General features: G+C 35.0%; 2 protein-coding genes across 4 annotated transcripts in view; one reads left to right on the top strand and one right to left on the bottom strand.

Moving 5' to 3' along the window:
* MED12L (mediator complex subunit 12L) overlaps positions 1-21,981 on the bottom strand; it is a 188,167-nt gene that overhangs the window by 87,064 nt on the left and 79,122 nt on the right. The gene's annotated exons all lie outside the window — the stretch shown is intronic.
* On the top strand, positions 552-21,327 carry GPR87 (G protein-coupled receptor 87). Its single transcript, XM_026701615.2, has 3 exons — positions 552-858; positions 16,979-17,105; positions 20,212-21,327. The coding sequence occupies exons 2-3, from the start codon at positions 17,051-17,053 to the stop codon at positions 21,249-21,251; spliced, it is 1,095 nt and encodes a 364-aa protein (XP_026557400.1). The 5' UTR covers positions 552-858; positions 16,979-17,050; the 3' UTR covers positions 21,252-21,327.

Here is a 21,981-nt window from a genome sequence, read left to right as displayed (position 1 = left end):
GCTAAATAAGGACTACCTGCATTCTGGTGAATGGTAAAGTTTACCACATGCAAATTTTCTTTTCTTAGGAAAGCTCAACTGGCAAAATATGACAGTCTTTGAACAAGCAGAGACGCAAGTTCAGGCTTTTTCTCCAAATCTTTGCAGATAAAAGTAATGATCCGGTAATGTTTTATTTGCATTTGTGTCTCTTCTGAATTAAAGTCGGTCTAAACATGATCTCTCCTTCAGACAACCCTCCCAGCATCCTGGTACAGCACAATATCAAAAAGACAGCATAAAAATGTTAATTGCTTTAATTCACTGATAACATACCACAAATGAATATAAATTATTTTGCCGCTGTTCCTTCAAACTAGTTTTTCTGTGAAGCATGGATATTTTTTAAACAGCATTGCTGCTCCTTGTACATATCTCAAATGAAAAGTAAACATCTTTTACATAAAATTTATATTGGCAAAACACGCTTTCCCCATTTTTTTCTATGCAGCCTGTCACTTTAATTTTACCCTTGACTCAGAAAAAATAGTCCTAATTTTCAAATCTCACCTACACTAGTTTGTGAGTCATCTCCAGGTACCGATCAGCCAGTTGCTCAACCTCTTCCTTGCTGAAGCTATTTGGAACATTTCACGCATAGAAGACCTAAAGGATATTCATCAAGTCTTAGATGCTACCCCTTCTTATTAACAAATCCAGGTCATTCAAAGAGATTTTACATATTTCTATTCAGGATATATGTTTATCTTTTTTGCCGTGGTTCAAAGTAGCAAGATTTTTGTTATTGTTGTTGTTTTGGGAAAGAACACAATGCAACCTGAAAGCAGAGGGAGGAAAATGAAGAAAGAAAAATGACAGGTAATGTTTAAAAGGGATTCTCAGATAGGGATTCTATGGACACTGATTGAATTTTGTGTTATTTCATGATCTTCTTGTTCAAAAAGGAATGTAATTTGGAGTGAAGTACAATTAGTGAGAAGGAAAGTGCTTCTGAATGTAGAAATCTATAATGATTTTTGTTGAGTTAATTATACAGAAAGAAAAATAAGTTGTTCCATATGTAAAAGAGGATAAAGTTAAAAATTGCTTTACTTTAAAGTAGAATACAGCGTAGCATTCTATTGTAAAATTTGTATGTTCCATTTTTTAAAAAAAAAAAGTAAAAAATGCTGTTAGAAATGCTTGCTCTTGTTCAAGAAAAACAACATTGGATTTTAACTCTCTTAACTGTACTAAGGATACAGAAGGAGTTCTGAAATCATGCTAGCACATGCCAGATTAGAAATCTTTAGAAACTACCATAAACAAAAGTATTAACATTCCACATTTTTAAATACCATAAATGTAGTTGCTAAGCTTTCACTCTTAGGAATAAAAGACAAAAAAACAGGACAGTGCTGTAAACTCTAATGGACAATTTATCTTAAAGTTAGGTAATTTGAATTTTCAGAAAATTTATAAATAAATCCTGTAACATATTGAAGTTTCCCTACTTCACTTTTATTTAATATTTTGCCTTTTTATATATAGATGTAACACTTCTGTTAAGGATTCTGAATAATTTTACAAACATTGCAGGAATTTTGGGGCATTTCTTTTTTTACTAAATTAAGTATTCTTTACATCCAGACTTATTAAATATGTAGAATTATTCAATATGTAAACATAATTTGTTGATTCCTTCAAAAGCAGAACCAAAGTGCCTTTCTTTATAACTTATTTGTTCATTCTGTGGTTTTCAAGTAAGGTCATGAGAACAGATCTCCTTGTTAGTTGCCAAAAATTACGTGAATGTGTGGAGAGTCAATAAACATTTTTGACTCACAGTGGGCATATGAGAGGAACCATAGGGATGGTGCACGAGTTCTGAACATTCTCAGCCTGTGCTTTCTGATTTCCTTTCATCTACAACTTTCCCCATTACATAGAAATCATCTTTCACTGTCTCCATTCTTTAATTATGATTGCCTTTCCTCCACTCCCAACCCTAAAGGAACTGTGGACCGAGTGAAGTCACTCACCTATACAATTTCTTGTGCAAGTAATAGCATGCAGTATTCTCTGGATTTATTCCACTTCTAAAATGTTAGGCAAATTAGAACATGTTGTTCTCTACAATATGCTCTTCAAATTCATAAAGGTATTATAGTACTCAGTACAGTCTTACAACCTATTCTGCAGGCATTTATACCAAGAAAAAAGCAGAAAAGGCTGTGAAATGCTATATGATTAAAGGCAAGCTTGTAATGATTAGTGGAACTAATTTTGTCTATACTTTAATTTGCCCCAGAATAGAATAGTTCTCTTCCATTTACAGAACTTATTTTAAGCAGACAGATTAAAGAAGATGGGAACTGAGAAATCAGAGGAACTTAGATTAAGCATTAGTTGTCTTATGTTTACTGTTTGTTTTTTAGTATTTTTTAAATTGCTTACAAAGTTAAATAAAAATAACTACAGAAATGATGGAATAAGAATGGATTATTTTTGCAACCAAGTCAATTAATGATGAGACCTTGTTATTTGAAATACTTCATTTTAAGACTGTCGTCAGATGCTATTTGCCATGATATGATGATTAAATGGCCTACTTGAAGCAATTCTCAGATATCAGATTCCTTTATGTATAAATAGAAGACATATAAATAGAAGGCTGTTTCCAAAGCAGGATATACTGTACCTGCAGTAGGTTGATTACTTAATAAATGCAATGTTATTTATCCATTAATTTCTCTTTTACTATTTCTCTTTTACTATTTTGAAATAATACAAATGTTTATCCTATTTTGTTCTAACCTACACTCAATCTTAAATTCCTAAAAGTCTAGAAAACAGAGGTAAAAGTTCCATGTGCATTAAAAAGTAAAATGTATTTATAGAAATGTTACCCAATTCACAAGAAAAAAATTATGAGAGCTATGAAAATAATCTCATCTCTTTTATTCATAGTTTGATGCATGCTAGGACATTAAGCAAAAATTGTCCTACTTTGGTCCACAATTAGAAATCAAATGAGGAAAAAACAGACCAGTGAAAGAAGGCATGAGTAGAGGTTCCAAGATTTGAAATACTGGACAATCTTGACTTTGGAAGAAGAAATAAAAAAAAAATGCTATGGGTATATGCCCAGGATCATAAGGTGGTCCCCTAAACAGCCATAGGGCCAGTGCTTGTGGTTTTCTTGATCGTATCATGTGGCATTATTACCATGTTGAGTTTTTATTATTTCCAAACCTCACTGTAAAAAATCTAAAGAGAGGACCGGTTCGGTGTCCGCTGATCTTCGGCACTACCAGTACAACAGAACTGGGGCGAACCGGTGGAATATTACCACTTTCTTGATTGACAAAGAAATATATCATGCATTTCAATTTTTATTTTTATGCAATTTTATATAAAGCAGTGTTTTTCAACCTTGACAACATTAAGATTGCAGATTGATTTAAAAGGAAACCTGGTCAGTTGGTAACATAATAAAAAACATTAACTGCAGATAAAATTATCATCCCTATTGTTTCTTAAACCAAGCATTGTCTTACTCTGCTTTTTGATTATTTTGCAAGGTTCAGGCACAGAATTGTCCTTCCTAGAAATAGTCAAGAAGATTCTTTAAATAGAATTCCAGTATGTGTGTAAAATGAGTGTTACATTAATGTGTTGTAGAAGTACGCTTTTATTGCTTTAGGACAGGGGTGTCAAACTCAAGGCCTGCAGACTGTATCCGGTCCATCGGGTGCTTAATTCTGGTCCACGGGGCAAGCCTGGAAATATCAAGGGACCAGCCCACAGTGCCTCTGGTGGTTACAACGGGTCACGTGCAGTTCCCCCCATGCCTCATTTTCACCCTCCATGGCCTCCTGCAGCATTCTACTGGCCAAAACCAGGCCAGAAACCAGACCGAAACTGGGCTGAAAAATGAGCTAAAATGGGCCAAAAATGGGCTGTAAATTGGCTGAAAAATGGGCCCCAAATGGCTGAAAAACAACCTGAAAATGGGCCACTTGGCCCGTTTTCAGCCAGCAGCCTGCTGCAGGAGGCCATTGAAGCAAGGTGCAGGGAGGGTCTGTGCATACCCCCTGCACCCCGTTTTGGCCAGCAGGTTGCTGCAGAAGGCATCTATCCTGCCCCTCCATCCCTCCCCATCACAGGCCCACAGAGAAGAACTTCAATGCTGATCCAGTCCTTGAAGAAATCCAGTCTGACACTCCTGCTTTAGGATAAAGTAGATAACATTTTTGACAACTTGGAACAATTTTTCACGCTCCACATCCAACATTTGGAATTTCCAATTAGCAAAGTCATATTAATTGTGCATCCTGGCAATTCTCATCCCAACTTATCTGGAGATCACTAGCTAGAATGTTAACTTAGTATGCATACAACAATGAGCCCATCTCATCTCTCACTGATATTGATACTGCTTTAAGCACATTTCTTTTGGTATAAACAGCAAGGTAGGATATATATTTAATTATAAATATCTAACAACTAATACATTCAAAAAATCCTTATTTTCATCACAAGCATAATGACATCAGCCAGAAAGGTTTAAAAGACTATGCTTCAGTAAATTAAAAAACACAAACACAGATTTCTAGTTTATAGATAAAAAGTGCATTGAGGAGTCTTGGTGGTCCCTTGTTATTTGTTATTTTCTTGCACATGTTTACCCAATTAGGTAACTTCATCATTGCTAGCATAGTGTAGCACTGATGATGTTACCTAGTTGGATAATGGAACATCTCCAAAAATACAACCAAGCTCAAAGCACTAAAGACCCTATAGTTCTATCCCAAGCTAGAAATATTCTCTTCTAAAAGGCACACTATACATGACAAAGTGGTAGAAGATGCATATGCATATGGCACAAATTTCTTTACAAAGAATTAATCAAAACAAAAGGAGATGATCCTAGGAGCTGAAGAAGCTCTTGGATGAGAAGAGAAATGTCGTCAAAGAAAAACAAGAAAGTCAAGTTGCCTTTTCAAAAAGCACCTCTGGGACATCCAAACTACAGGGAATCAATAAATTTTTGAACTTGGTCATGCCTCAATGCAAGCTTGGTAATTGTAGGTCTCCTTTCATGCCCCCAAGTTTTTCTGTATGCCATTTTTGGATATTCTTTTTTAATAGTTGGATAGCACTAGCACAGCACATCATTTCTTTGTTACCAGTAGGAAAATTGTCAGCATTCCAATGGAACTTCCCATTTCATTCAGCACTCAGAAAAAAAGTTCATCAAAGTAAGAATTTGTTTAATTAGTTATATTGGTACATCTGGGAAAACCCAAATCTGAAAGTTCCAGGTTTTTCTTTCCCAATTCAAAATCAAAGCCCATCCCCTGCACCAACCATCACATGATCCAATCAACCATCATTCCAACTGGAGACATTTTTCCAGACACTCCTCTCCAAGTACAGGGTAAATTGTCCTTGACTTTTGAGAATAATGTTGTTGAGTCTAATATTCTTCCTCTCTATGAAATCCCTCCTCCCAAATTCCCAGGCACAAAAATGTGGCAGCCTCAAAGCTTCTAAGTAAAATACGGCTTCCAAGACTGACAAAAACCTTTACACTCCATTGTTGAAAGATTAGGCTTTATTTACTGATAAATTGATGTTTTGTATTTCATCATGGCAATTCATCTTATGAATAAGAAAGTCAACCATGATAGTTGCTGTAATATCTTCTCAAAATTTCAAGCATATATCTAGCACTGCCTTCAGTCTGAAATATTGTGGTTTCTAGCATAGCTAACAGAGGATAAGAAAATGACAGCTAATACAGAGACACAGACATAGTACTCCTTTTCCATCTAAATGGACTTTTATTGTTACAGTTAAATATACAGTTATATTTATATTTTAATAACATACAATAAACTTATATAAATTTTAATTACAGGCCTAATTAACTACCTGGTATGCATTTAAGTACAAAGCCTCCTTGGAATTCCTTCACTGTTTTAATTTCTATGTGATATTTCTCATGCATCTGGCAAGAAGACAAAAATCCTTCTTGAGAAAAAAGATAACACGGTCTCAGCCTGACCTGATATAAGTGTATCTTGGGAATTAGGGCAATTTTTTTTCTTAGTTTTAGAACAGGTTCAGTAAAATAAAGCAATACAGTTAGTTTTATCTGATAACCCTAAATTAAGATGGTTAAATTAAATATTTAGTCAGAGAGTCAATATAAAGAACATATAGAGGAATGAAAAGTGTAGACTTCTACTCCAGCTATTGCTGGGACTTCTTACTGTGTGTATAGAATTACTTATTTAGGGCTAAAATTATGTTAATTATTTCTTTCAATGTAAACTACATAGACAGATAGGCCACAGCATCATTGGGCAGGTGCAGGCTATCTTGGAACAGGATCACAGCAGGAATTTGAATAACTTTTTAATTTGTTGTTGCAGTCCCAGAATAGGCTATTTTATCAATTTGCCAAAGTAAATTTACAATGAAACACAATTCTTTACTATCTGGTAATAAACCAGTATAACAGATGCATAAGTTGATTATATACCACAGTTGACACACCTGTTGCTTTTTCAACTCTTGTAACCTTCTCCTTTTTATTCAGTGTTAAACAAAACATTTTGACTGTAAACATCTGTTTCATAATTTCAGTATATGTAAAATAAAGAAAGTAATTTTGCTTTCTCAATTATAATACTTCATATTTTGAAGTGAACATGAATTATGTTGCTTTGTAAATGATTTTAGGGAATTTTATAAATTATGTACACTTCATGATTGGAAGAAAAAGCATAATTGTGATACAATTTGAGTGACAGGCTATATTAACACTTGTATAATTTGGGATGACAATCTATAGAATTGTAGGAGAAGGGTTGGAGTCAAAAAAAGAAATCAGCCTAGAATCTCTACATAGCCACAAACATCAACCTTTCTTAAATACAACTAATCCATATCTAGCACCAAAATAGTGCTAACCATTGGTTGAGTAGATTCCTATGCATAGGCATGAGTAAGATTAAATTGGTTTCATTGGAACTTAAAGTGTGGTCCTGGTCTTTCATGCCTGACAAGAATATAATTAATAGACTCACTATCCACCAGGCTGACCATGAATGTACTCTGGTGAAGTACAAATATTCTATGCCATTTGTTCAGGATTAATCCATTTCTGAAAGTATTTAATGTATTGTTGTTATGGGGAAAACCCTAGTTTACTTCTGCTTTCAACATGTACTCAACCTTCAACATTAGCTAATCTTGCTAAATTGGTGTCTCATTGCTTGTAGTTTAAACAGCTTCCTTATGTTTGGAAGGTCAATGCTCTGGCAAATAAATGCAAAGCAACTGAAATAATGCAGATGTTGCTTTGGTTTAATAAGCTAATTAGCTTTATTAATTTATGTTTATGCTAATAATGTTTAAGCTATTAGATTTTTGAATTTTGCTTTCTTATATAGACATTATCATCTTGTAGAATGGCTATGAATGGTAATAATAAAAAATCAACACTAGTATTCCTCACTTAGTTACCACAATCGAGCCCAATATTATCGGGTCATAGTTTGCAATTGTTAAATGAGAAACCCATGTAATCACGTCATTCTTGCAGTTGCAGTAATTAAGTGACTGTATGGGTCAATAAGTGAATAAAGCAAAATAGCTGCCTGCCAAAGAAGGAGAGGCAGTTCTTTTACTCTGTTTGCAAAAAGAATTCCTTCACTGGATGCAGGAAATTTAGCCCATCCACAGAAGGAGTTTTCTGCAAAGGAGGAAATTCCTTAGCTAAGCGAAGCCCCATTAGGTCAGCCCAAAGAAGTTCACTCCCATGAAGTGAGTGAAGGAGCAGCCTGCCCTCCTTCAACAATTCTTTCACTGTCTGTACATTCCTTCTCTGGGTGGGCTGAACAGGACATGTCTTCTTTTGGCTGGACAGTGAAGCAGTTCCTTCCTCTACTCCCTGTGCAGGGGAGGATCTTTTCAGCCAGAGACTGAAAGATCTGCCTGCCAGATTGATTTGAAACCACACGGGTTGCTCTCCTATGGTCTTTTCTCTGATATTTTCTTGGCTTCAACAATAGCCAGTGTAACTGAGCAGAAGACTGAAGATACAGAAATACAAAATTACCTCAGTCAAACATCATGGATGCATAGTCTTGAACTTGACATAAAGAAAATATACTTGCCAAAAAAAAGAGGAATCTGCACATGGAAACTCTGTTAAGAGTTTGTGTAAATGAAGAGGAGAGAAGCAAAAATGACATTGTCCAAGGAGATTGGAGAGTGAAAAGATTCACATTAGGCCTTGTGTCAGATGACAAGTCTGTGTCATGTGATAGTGATAATGGGAGATTTTAGTTATTCAATTATCCAGATATCTGCTAAGAATCTTATTCTGGCAAGCTTGACCTCTAATAAATCCATGTTCTCTCTTGCTGATAACATTGTATGGAAGATGGTGGAAGAAACAGCAGGGTGATCTGCTTTCCTCAATCTAATTCTCATCAATTTGTTAAGAAAAATCAAAGTGACTTGTACCTTGAGAAATAAAAACCCTGTTATCATTGAGTTCAGTATAACCAGAGGAAAAGGAACTACAAGAATTCCTGAATTCTTGCATACTTCACAAAAGTGGATTCTTATGAATAGATAAGTCAGAACCTATTGTTTAAATATTGAAAAGTATCTGGGGAAAATGAGAAATTCTATAAAATGTGATACTAAAGGAGCTATCATGAATATTTTGTACACCAAGGAAAAAAAAGGAAAACTAAGAGACAAACTTGGATCTCTCTAATATGCTGAAAAGAAAAAGGGAAGATGGATGAAGAATACAAAGATTATGAAGTCTTCAGAAATTAGTAGGAATAATATAAAAAAGTTTTAAGCTAAAATTGAACTGAAATTTATATAACAGAATGACCGTTTGGTACATGAGAGACAAAAAGAGAGTGCCAGAAGGTGTAGGGTGAGAAGAAAGTGATGAACTAGTAACGGCTGATGTTGAGAAGATAATAGTTCTTAAGACTCTTTTGCATTTCTCTTCTTTCAAAATGAAAGCAGAACCTAGTTAGTAATTGTTATGCCATTGGAAGATGTTTAATAAACAGGGAAGGATTAAGAGAGATCTTAGCTAATGTCAATGATGAAACTAGCAGAAGTGAAAACAGAATTGCTGTCTATAATCTTTGAGAACTGCTAGATGGGTGAGTTGCCAGGAGACTAGAAGGCAACAAATGTTATCCCCAGCTTCAAAAATAGATGGGACCCCATAAATATAGATTTGTCAAGGATTATTGACAAATAATAAACCTCCAATAGATTATTAAGCACCATGTATGTGAACACTTAGAGAGGCATATTACAATTAAGAGGAGCTAGCAAAGTTTAATTTCTAATGAATCATGTCAAGTTATTTTCTTCAACCAAATCATTATTTTAGTAGATTAGGTTAATATTGTGCACATATTTTATCTGGCTCTCAAAAAAGTTTTTATTTGCTAATGGTTGCAGTAATCTATATTGCTTTCTATATTGCATTCATCATCAATGGCATGATAAGGAAGATGAATGAATCTCCTTTAAAATATTAGCCACCCAATGTCATTTTGTGTGATATGCAAAAGTACAAGGAAGTAGATCAGTCTAAATGTCAGAAGGAATGTCCTGACTGTGCAAGCCTGTATCAGCCAGGCTATGACAAGAAGGGGTCCTTTGCTGGCAATCCTGAAAAGTTGAATAATCATTAATCAAATGACTCTAGTAGATCTTAGGTTGCAGGAGACAGCTACTAGCATTCTTCTCAATTTTTATAAATTTATGTGTTATTAAAAAGAAAAGAATTAAGTTAAAGTAATGAAGTTCTGACACGCATTTAAAAAAAACATTGATATAATAGATCCACTGGGTAGAGATGATGTTTTAGCTACAGTATAGTCTAGTCAAACAGTGATGTTTGCTTTGATTGAAGATATGTATAAAAAGATGCACAATTATGTTCACCAAACTGATTTATTCATGATGGCAAACCTATGGCACATGTGCCAGAAGTGGCACGCAGAGCCACTTCTGCCGGCATGTGAGAGGTCACCCAAAAGGGTCCCACTGCACATATGCATGTGCTGCCCACCCGCCAGCTGATTGTTGGATATCTGGCATGCATGCGTGGGGGCGGGAGGGATACGCATGCATGCGCAGAGATTTGCGGTGTGCACAGGGGGATCCTGCAGAGATGCAGGGCACAGGGGATCATGTGCATATGTGCAGAGATGCGCACCATGCGTGAGGGGGTCACATGCCATGTGCAAGGGGTATGGGGGGCCATGTGCATTGCCTTCTGGGTGCTGGCATGTGAGTGCAAGAGTGCACAACCACACACACAATTTTCGGCATGGGAGCCCAAAAAGATTAGCTACCACTATTCTAGTATATATTCCATATTTGCTCTAGTATACATATCTGCAAAAACCTAGCATCACATTAATCTACTAAAATAAAAACTTGTAACAACTATGGACACAAAATCTCCTCTTATGAAGTTCAACAAAAATATACAAAGAGTAGTGGACTTCCGGTTTGTAGGACTTCAGCGGCAGGCAGGAATCCGCGATCATGCGTGGTTTCTGCCTGGGCTCGATGCTGGAGCATCCCGGGCCAGTTGGCTTTGGGGCTAAGCTACCCCATAGAGGTGGCGAAGAGGGAGGAGATCCCAGCAGGGTTGAGGGAAGCTGCATCTTTCCTCCCCAGCTGGCTAAACTCCCTTTCCCGAAGGCGGCAGAGCGGCGGTCAGAAATGGCCGCCTCAAAGAAGCACTCATCCGGAAAAGAAAGTGCAGGAGGAAGTTAAGAAGTGAAAGTTTTGGCTGACCAGGATAAGAAGCAATAACTAAGGCATCCTGGAATTTAAATTTTTAAAAAAGATGCATCGCTCCCAAAGAAGGTTCGGAAACAGCGAATGAAAGTGAAAAGGGAAAGGTTTGTTTTTTTTTCACTCTCCTTCCTTACGTTGACAGTGAACAGAGATGAATGAGAAATCAGAAAATCCCACTTTGGCATCAATAGGTAATTAAACTGGATAATTAAATGTCAAGGGGATAATAAGGATTTCTGAACACTAAAAAAAACTTTTTTTTCTTTGCTGTAAGTGGGAAGGGAGAGAAAAAGAATAAGAGCAGGATTTGGAAGGAGGAGACTGCCTGAATTTAAAAGAATTTGATTAAATCCTAACAAGACTTCTAAAAGATACATTTTAACTGGAACTTTGTAACTAAACAGTAAGCCCAGGAAGAGAAAGTGAAAAAAGAAGGAAGTATTAAAAGAAACAGCTTGTATGTATTTAGATTGCTTGATGACTTTGGGACTTTTGTAAATTATATTTGAATGACTAAAACACTTGGGTGGTTGTTTGGAAATTTTTTTATAATGGCATCACTTGTGGATGAACTGAAAATGGAATTTAAAAAATACAAAGAAGAGGAACAAGAAGGGAAGCACTCTTTTGGCTCTGTTTTTCAATTCTTAGAAATGGCGATCTGTACCTACAAAAAACTACAAGAAAAGACTGCACAACAAGAAGATTGGGACAAAGAAGAAGCCATCTTTAACAAACAAGTAACTTTACTTGGGGAAGAAAAGGGAAAGGAGGGAAAGAAAATGGAGACTTTAAGACCTAAAAAAACAACCCCAAAAAAGGAAAAATAAGGTGAAAAGTGGATATAATGTTAGAAAGCAACAGAAAAGGGGAACACAGAAGAGGGAAATGGAGGTGGAGAGACAAGGGGGAAAAAAGGGCAGAGAGAAGAAGCAAGGGAGGAAGGAAAGGATAAGAAGCTACAAAGGTGTGGAGCAAGATGTAAAGAAACAGGATTTATTTAGAGATAATGGGTAAAAATTTAACTGAAAAGGTGATTCTGCAATGGTACATAAGATTGTATTGTTATATTTGTATTAGAAATAACATATGATTACAAAGTGGGATAAAATACTTAGTGTAATTCAGTGAAACTTTTGTGAATAAAAGAAATGTAATGAAATAAATGGGAGAATTGAGTTAGGAAGGAATGGGAACATTTTAATGACATAATGTTTTAAAATACAAGTGAAGTGGGGGGGGGAAATAACTATGGAAAGTTTATAAGTGTTCCCATAGAAGTATGATACTTGTTTGAAAAGTAATGTGTAAAATGTTAAGATTTAAATGAATATTAATATTAATGATAGAACTGAATTGGTATGGATTGTTGTTTTAATTATATTATACATTTATAATTTTTTCTTTTCTTAAAATACAGTGTGTAGTTTTAGAAAGTACCAAGCAGAATCCGAATGGAAGTTATGTATTATACTAAGTGTTATAAATTTAGGGGAAAGATATAAAGGCATCATACTCCAATCAGTGATTACAGGAGAAATTTTGTTTAATGAGAAAAGATTATAGACAGCTGGAAACAGGACAGACAAAGAATACAAGTATAATTATCTGAATTGAGATGAAATAAACAAAATTAAATTAAGAAATTTAAAAGAGAGGAGAAGCAATATAGAAAATGTAGAATGGTAATAAGATGTAGAATGGTATATAAAATGAGCATGAATTTGAATTTGTGTCTGTATGAAGAGATGCAACCCGGGATCAAGCTGCTTTCAAAAAAGATGTTTTATGTTTTGTTTGTTTATGTTTGTTTTTAAAAACCAATAAAATTTGTGTATGTTGTGTGTGTGTGTGTGTGTGTGTGTGTGTGTGTGTATATATATATATATATATATATATATATATATATATATATATATATATATATAGATATATTATATATGTGGTTGTTCGGGTTTCTCCGCGTAAGATTCAAGTATCTAGGCAAGTTTGATGAAGTCTCATTCATCATCTTCAGGCTTCTGTCTCCAGCTCTGTGCTTCTCAGAGTAATGGAGATTGCAGCTGCTTCCTCCTTTTAACTGCCAGTGGGGTGGAACTTGATTGGGTGGGGGCTTGGCTGTGTTCTGATTGGGTGGGGGGGTGTTCTCATTGGTAGGGGGTTTGGCTGTGTTCTGATTGGTTGGGGTTGACGAGTACCTAACATGAAGAAGGACACCAGACCCACACCCATGAGAGCCACACAAGATGCCACCACCACACTTCCATGTAGAAAACAGACTCCCACCCACTCAGAAGATGAGACACGACCATGGACCAGAAGCTGCACTGCAGCTGCATCACTACCCACTTCAAACCCCTCCGAGCCATACATGAAGCAAACCGACACCCACTATGAAGATGCAGCAGGACCACGAACTAGAAGCCAAACAGCAAGATCACAACTCACCAGCTCAAATCCCCAGCAACTAAGACTAACCTGAGCACAACCAAGCCCCCACCTGAACAGAACACGCCTCCAACCAATCAGAACACGGCTAACCCCCAACCAATCAGAACACAGCCAAACCCCCTACCAATGAGAACACACCCCACCCAATCAGAACACAGCCAAGCCCCCACCCAATCAAGTCCCACTCCCACTGGCAGTTAAAAGGAGGAAGCAGCTGCAATCTCACATTACTCTGAGAAGCACAGAGCCGGAGACAGAAGCCTGAAGATGATGAATGAGACTTCATCGAAACGTTGCCTAGATACTTGAATCTTACGCGGGAGAAAACCCGAACAACCAAAGATCCACATACAAATACCCTGAGAACCTCAGAAAATATATATATATATATATATATATACACACACACACACATATCATACATACATACATACATACATACATACACACACACACACACACACACACATACATACAAAGAGTAGATGTCCCCAGCCTGTGCAAACAGTCTCCTTCATTTTTATTAGAGTGGAGAAGGAGATCTCTCTTCTCCAACAAAACAGACTTTCTGTCAACCTGCTACATATTTATTTCACAGGCTTCAAGAAAAAAGAGCATCCATATCACACTACATATCACACTACTAAAAACACATAATTCAAATTATTGCATTGCTTGTAATCAGACACTGAAACAAACAAAACAGATGGAAACGGAAATTGCAATCCAGGCTGAGATTTGTATCTTTTTATGCAACATTTTCTATCATTCTTCATTTTGAAACATATATAAATAGATCAGATATTATTAGCTATTATCCTTCAATCTATTATTTTGTTTCTTGAGTAAGACTGTTACTTTTATACCCAAACCTGTCCATCAACTTTACTTACAAATTACATAATGTCTGTAACACTGTACATAATTTTTATACAATTATCCCATCTGATAAGCTCTAACTTTATAGATGCAAAACAACATGGAATAACAAAATCTATTAGAATTAGTGGCTAAAATATTCCTCTTTTAAAATTCTTGTTGAAACAACTACAGTGCACTAGCAAAGGACAACTAAACCCTCTGTTGATAGTTGAATTATCAAACCTGAAATATTTACAACACACTTAATAAAGGTTTTAAAGCATGTATTTGGACATACCAGGTTAGGATTATTTGGATTTGAATATGAAGCAATTTATATTGACTGCAAGGCAGTGGATTATTTTGTTGAGCTATGGCGGGAATTTTTAACATGTTAAATACTGTCATATTAAATTCCTTAAAGAGCAAAATTCAGATGTGTATGACCAACAGGCAATTAAGAAGAATGAAGCAGGAGGACTTGCTTTGTCATAAATTAATGTCAAAAATGCACAAAATGAAATAGTGCAAACAATGGAAATCAAAGTGTCTGTCACTCCTTATGAATATACAAGTAACAATCATATACTGTACATTTGACAAAATGAAATCTGGAAACACTCTTCAGTTGGCCATGAAATTTCAGAATGACTTTAAGACCTGGTGGACAGCAAAATTTTAATAGCTCCCATTTGGAAATTCAAAATAAATTAGTTGACTTTTATTCCTTCGTACTCCATCCTTATACATACACTCTTACTTAAATGTTACTTGATGTTAAAACATTCTAACATAAGTTCTTATGGCATCATAATCTACCAGTATGTTATATTATTTTGAATAAACTATGCCTGTTTGAAACTCACAACCAGTGATTGTATGGATTGCCATAAAGAGGGTTAATGTCAGCATTTGGGAAGGCAAATTTTGACATGAGATAATGGTTAACAGAATTAAAGAGAAGTTAGACTTAGTCCAGTTGTGGCTATGTAGTGGCTCTAGGCTGATTTATTTATTTACTTATTGACTCTGCTCTCAGGCTCTGTTATTCCTTCACCTGCAATTTTTAGGATAAATCCAAATTCATCCAACCAGGTATCTTCCCATATTTACATTCAGTCTGGGTTTAGTTCATTTTGTATCTGAATCCCTGAATTCCCTTCTTACTTGTTCCATTCATAGAGATAAGCAAAGAAGATAATAGATCTGAAGTGATTTTTATAAAGTCAACATTTTAGCGTTTCATATAAAATATGATAATCCGAACATACTGTTAAGGTACTGTCTTTCTGTCTTTCTCACTCCCTGTGTCTCTCTCACACATCTTATTTTCTTCAAACATTTTCAAACAAGTCCATAGTTTGAAGTAGTTTGATCCCAGTAAGATTTATTTATGCAATACTTGTTGTATATAAACGTTTTTCTACTACATAAATGCTAGGCATACTTTCCAAGTTTCCAAGTGCCCAAAACATAGCAGAGCATCTGGTATTCAGTAATTCTGTACAGGTTCCAAAGTATCTTTTTCAGAAATATATTGTACCCAAGAACAATGTTGCTGGTCAGAAAATGTCAAAAATGCAGATAAAATGTCATAAGTGCAGATAAAATGGAGAAAAAGGTTTGTGCCCATTAAAAAACACTATGCAGGCTAACCTGACAAATATTTATTTATGTGATTTATCTCCACTTCAGCCTAAATGAGGTGGAGATAAATGATGCATGCAGAAAGCCAAGATTAGCTCTGCTTATCCAAATATACAAATTTTCTGTTTATATCTGAAGCAGCTCTATAAAAATCACTCCATGAAGATTTCATGATGAAACTTAGCTGAGGAGAGGTTTGATGACTTGCACAAACAATAAAAAGAATCCCTGCACATCATCTAAATAATCTCCACATTTTAGTATTTCTTTTTTTCCTGGTTAAATAATTCTAGGAACAGAAGAATTCAATCGTATTTGTTCCTCTGTTTATAATTATAGGGTTTCTTTATTTAACTTTCATGTCATTGGAAAACATTGCTAAGTAGAGAAGAGAGCAACAAAGATGATTAGGAGACTAAAACGTATGATGAATCGTTGAGGAATTTGGTATGGAAAGTCTAGTGAAAAGAAGGACCAAGAGAGATATGATACCAGTGTTCCAATATTTGAGGAACTGCTCAAAGAAGAGGGGATCAACCTATTTTCCAAAGGATCCAGACACAAGACAAGAAACAATGGATAGAAACTAATCAAAGAGAGATCCAATCTAGAACTAAGGAAAAATGTCTTGACAGTGAGAACGATCAACCAGTGAAACAGCTTACTTTCAGAAGTTGTGGTTACTTCATCACTGGAGGCTTCCAAGAATACTTATTTGTTTGATGATTTGAATAAACTGCTGCCTTTCAACTTTACAGCAACTTTACTGCTGATAGTTGTTGAAACATTGATCTTTTTCTGTTGGGAAAGAAAGGGTTAAAAAAGAAGAGTGGGGCATAGTCGAATAGCTGAAACAAAATAGGAAGCATTCATATAGAAGAATGCAAACTCTGCTAACAAATTAGAAATATGGTCATATTTGGAAAAAATTAATATTAACACTACCTGAATTGAGATTTCCAGCCAAATCAAGAGCTCAATTTGTGTTCATTAATAAGATAAGGAAACAAAGCATAAAATAATGGCAATATAGAAAATAACTATAACATGTTTCTTCCCAAAGTACCATCATCTCCATGTGCTTCTTTCCCTGTTCAGTTATAGATAAGATAGTTACAATGAATTATTTGCTCACTGTAAATATTTTCATTTCTATATTTTTCAGAAATTAAAATTTGTACAATCCATCATATACTGCAGATCAGTTGCCACCAACACGACTTTTGAAAAGCATTTGATGTGCAAATCAACAGTAAAAATGGGGTCTAATATATCATATCTGAACCTTACAGGTAATTGTTGTTGTTTTAGAAAAAAAGGGAAAAGAAGAAATTCTATAACTTTTAAATGGTTTCCTGTGCCTTTTCAGCATAATTTTGCAAGATTCACATAACATTTAGCAAGTAAATGTTATGATTATTTCATTCCTATTCAACATTATTAGTCATGGTTCCTGGCAACTGCCCAGATGAGTGCCTGCTATTTTTTTGGCAAGATTTTTGGAGGTGGTTTGCCATTGCCTGCTTCATAGGGATGAAAGAGAGTGACTGTCTGAAAGTCACCCAGCTGGCTTCATCCCTAAACTGAAATTAAAACTCGCTATCTCCCTGTTTCTTGCTTCATGCCTTAACCGCCACATCAAATTGGCTTCAGTTTCATAATGAGTACTTTTTCTAATCTTCATATAACATTTAAGATAAATTACCAGAGCTTTGGATAATCTGTATTCTTGATGCAGTCTTAAAAAGGTAGTGTTAATGGTAGAGAGAAAGCAAATACTTTTGAAGGAAAACTATTGACACTGCAGCCAATTTATTTAGGTGAAGCTATTTATTAAAGATATTGTGTTTTATATGTGAATTATATTATGATTAAGCCGTATAGTTGTTTCATTTTATATGTTTTCCCACAAAATTACACCTCCGCTATCCACAAGAACAATGAAATTTCATGAAGCTCCTGGAGAAACTTTAAGCTTCTTGTGAATCCCAATTTCATTAAGTATTAAAAGAAGGCATCTGAAATTCATTTGTTTTGAAGGAGGCAAAGTGCTTTTTCCTTCTTATAACCATTCTTTTTATATTAAATTTCAGAAGTTTAAAACAGCCAAAAATATATTGGAGAAAAGGGATGCTAAGTGCTTAAGCCTCACTTTATTTCATGTTAACATCTGAAATGCTGATACCATTAATATTAGTGTAAAATTAAATATTCAATGAAATAATATTAGTTTTAGCCTGGGAACATAATATTATCTCAGTCATCTTTTGAACATGACAGGAGAAGCCCTATTTTCAATCCAAATTCCATTAAGGCAGTAACTTTATTATGCTAATACCAACTCAGTATCATCTATGTTTCCTTTTCTATATCCTCTTTATAATTATTCATAAATTTGTTTTCTAAAAGTTTGAAACAATTATGCAAAATTTAATTGGCCTAATAAAGTTAGTTATGGTTCATATTATTATTGTTGTAGTTGAATTGTCTTAACAATTACATTATTCAGTTTTTAAAAACTCCCCATAAAGTTATTCTATGGATTATTTCATCTTTATCATTCATTTTATTAATCTAAAGTGTTCCTCCCTTTTGTAAATTAAAGTCATAGAGCACTGGATTGCAAATCTTTCCCATGAATTTTCCATAAACTGTTCCTTCTTTTTGTATGCATCCTTTTAACAGTGTAAACCATGTTTAATATTAACTATGGTACATTGTACAGTATTTGTAATCAGCTATAAAAATGCTGATTACATTCTGTATAGATGCTTGTATGATCTCTGCATTTAGAAAAGCAACAACACTGCCATAAATTTAGAATTAGGCTTCAATTATTTCTCCAATCTTATATAACTCCTCACCACCACCATTCAGTAGATTCCATATATGTATCTTACTGGACAGTTTCATATTTTAGACATAAAATGTTAAAAAAAGGCTTCAAACTTTTCTTACGGAACTTGTCCAATTGCTGAACTGATCTTAAGAATTATGAACACAACAAATGTGCTCATGAGTTACTTTTTCCTCAGTGTTCTTTGTATCCCTGTCTTCAGAGATTACGCTCAACAAGTCCTTGCATGCAGCAGGAACTTACTCATCTGTTCCACTAAACATATTCATTATTTAAAACAATGTACTCCCTGCCACCTCATTGCTGTAACTGTGGTTTAAAGCTCTTTTTTATACAATACTAACACAGTAGTATAGTTTTTTTGAAATACCAGTTTTGTTGCCCAAAGGAAACTTTAGAGGAAAAACTTTCCCAAATGGATTAAATGTCAAACTTTATATGATCCACTGCAGAAAAATACTACAAAATCTGACCTAAAATCTATTGTGTCTCATTCCCTGTTTCTTGTAGTGGTCAACCAGAAGCTTCTGAAAAACTCAAAAAGATGGAATAAAGCAACAATAATTTCCTGATGTCATTCTTTAGTGATAATTTCCTGATGTCATTCTTTAGTGACAAAATAAGGGAGCCTTAAGTGATCTTTGAGAATGAACATCAAGTCTAACATGCAGCTCAGTGCTAATTTCTTGCAACTACAGCTTTTTTGAAAGCTTGCCCTATTTTTTTTACTAACCATATCTTCTGCTTGAATATTTCCTACTAATAAGTAAGAATATCCACACTCCACTGCTGCACAGTTCTTCTATTGCACGGTTCCTTCTAATACTGAACTTTGCCTTTTTATAATTTTTGCCCACTAATTCCAGTGTTGCTCTCTAAGGCAATTGCTCAATAACATGTTCACAATTACTTGAATTTGAGTATTTGCAGAAGGTTGTGTGAATGTGCATAGTAATACATTAACAGACAGTTATAACCAAATGCTCTTTACTGGTATTAACTGCATAATTAATTCATTTTAAAAGGATGCTACTTTATTGGAATGTGAAATGAAAGTGACATGATGTTAAAGCAATAATTTGTCATGGCTTAGAAGCTTATATTGTATTTCTACAATCATAATTAAATAGTACAATATCAAGATTAATTTCAAGTTATATACATAAACCTAGTAGAAAACTGATCGATTCTCATGGCACCATATGCTCCTGCTGTACTGAATAGATGTTAGGAACATGATTTATTTTTGGTTGACAGGATGCCTAGAAAGTAAAAGAATCTTGGATTGGGCAAAGAAGGGAAATTCAGCATAATACTGAGTTGCCATAATGAAGGAAAGTGACACACATCACACTAAAGTTTCTTATGACTTACGATTCCTAGGCCTGTGAACTAGAATCAAAAGAGAAATGAGTCAGACTTTTCTGCCCATCATACAAAGCCAGCTTCAATCTGATTATGATTTCTGTTAATACTTACCTGAGAACAACAGTGAAATAGTTACAATTTTTAACCAACCTTTTTAACCATCATTTCTATAGATCATCAATCTTCGGGTCAAGACATCAATCTTTTGGCCAATTATTCACAAGACCTAATTGGAAATTCTACCAAAAATGAATTTACAACAATTGTTTTACCTATGCTTTATCTCTTTATATTCTTGGCAAGCATCTTTCTGAATAGCTTGGCAGTATGGATTTTCTTCCATGTCAGAAGCAAGACCAGCTTTATTTTATACCTCAAAAACATTGTAGCCGCAGATTTGCTGATGACTCTGACATTTCCATTTAAAATTATTCAAGATTCAAGATTTGGGCCGTGGTATTTCCATTTTTTCCTATGCCGGTATACAAAAGTTTTGTTTTATGCCAGCATGTATACAACAATTGTTTTCCTTGGACTTATTAGCCTTGATCGATATCTGAAGGTGGTAAAACCATTTGGAGATTCTAGGATGTATAGCATTACTTTCACTAAGATTCTGTCACTTGTGGTTTGGATTGTTATGGCATTTTTAGCTTTGCCAGATCTGGTCCTCACTAATAGTTACCCAACTAGGATAACTACCAGTGACTGCTTAAAACTGAAAACCCCGTTGGGAGTCAAATGGCACAATGCTGTCATTTACTTCAATAACGGTATATTTGTCATTGTGCTGATTGTATTAATAGGATGCTATATTGAAATATCCAAATATATCTATAAATCCAGCAAGCAGTTTATTAGCTCTTCAAGTCACAAAAGGAAACATAGTCAAAGCATAAGGGTGGTGGTGACAGTATTTTTTATTTGCTTTGTGCCATACCATCTATGCACAATCCTTTTTAATTTGTGCCAGTTAGATTATTATTTAGGTGCTTCAGCCCACAAGATCTTGTATTACTGCAAGGAAGTGACTATTTTCCTATCGGCATGCAACGTCTGCCTAGATCCAATCATCTACTTTTTTATGTGTAGATCGTTTTCACGGAGGCTTTTCAGAAAATCAAACATACGGACAAGGAGTGAAAGCATCAGATCCTTTCAGAGTATCAGAAAGTCAGAGGTGCGGATTTATCATGAATATACTGATTTGTGACATCATTGCTAAGCATTTTTTAATGGCTATTTGTATCATTTTTTTCTATTTGTAAATAAAGGTACTTTGCTTGTTTTAAAAATTTCATGCAACATATGATTAACATTTACATTCTTTCTATAGTTTTCAGTTTGAAAAGGAGGTAGGCAGTCCACTATTACAAAATAGATGTCCACTTGACAATTGAGGTGGTTTTCTTTAATTTACATTAGAATTATTTTAAAAGATATATGGTGCCATCTAGTGGACAAAACGGGGTTGTGATACAATGCAATGACAACAGTTCAAACAGTGTCTAAGGACAGTTCAAAACTGTAAGCTAAGTTTCTTTTCTCCCAGGTTGCTCCCAGTTTCTAAGGCCAACTTCAAAAATTCCAGTCTGGTAATTTGGCAAAGGGGCTAAGCCATAAACATAAGGCCTTATTGATTGATTCCCTTTTTTATTTGCCCTTCCCATCCCTGCCTTGATGATTGTTCCCTCTAACTAGTCCTCATATTTTCCTTAGTTTTCCCAGATATTCACACACACATGGATGCCATTATTTCCCTTCCTCACCTACCTTTCCCATACAATGTCTTTTGATGACTTATGACTTCCTTTGTTGACTTATAGGTACCATTATTGCAGTGATGCTATAGTACTCAAACCATTCAGGATCCATGGGAATTTTGCAACAAAGAACACTGATTGTAGCATTTCTTCATTTCTAAACATCCTTAAGATGATGTT

This window comes from Pseudonaja textilis, chromosome 4, assembly GCF_049901715.1.
Source record: "Pseudonaja textilis isolate UNSWEBS1 chromosome 4, rPseTex1.2, whole genome shotgun sequence".
Taxonomy (NCBI): domain Eukaryota; kingdom Metazoa; phylum Chordata; class Lepidosauria; order Squamata; family Elapidae; genus Pseudonaja; species Pseudonaja textilis.
This window is presented reverse-complemented; position numbering and strand designations above follow the sequence as displayed.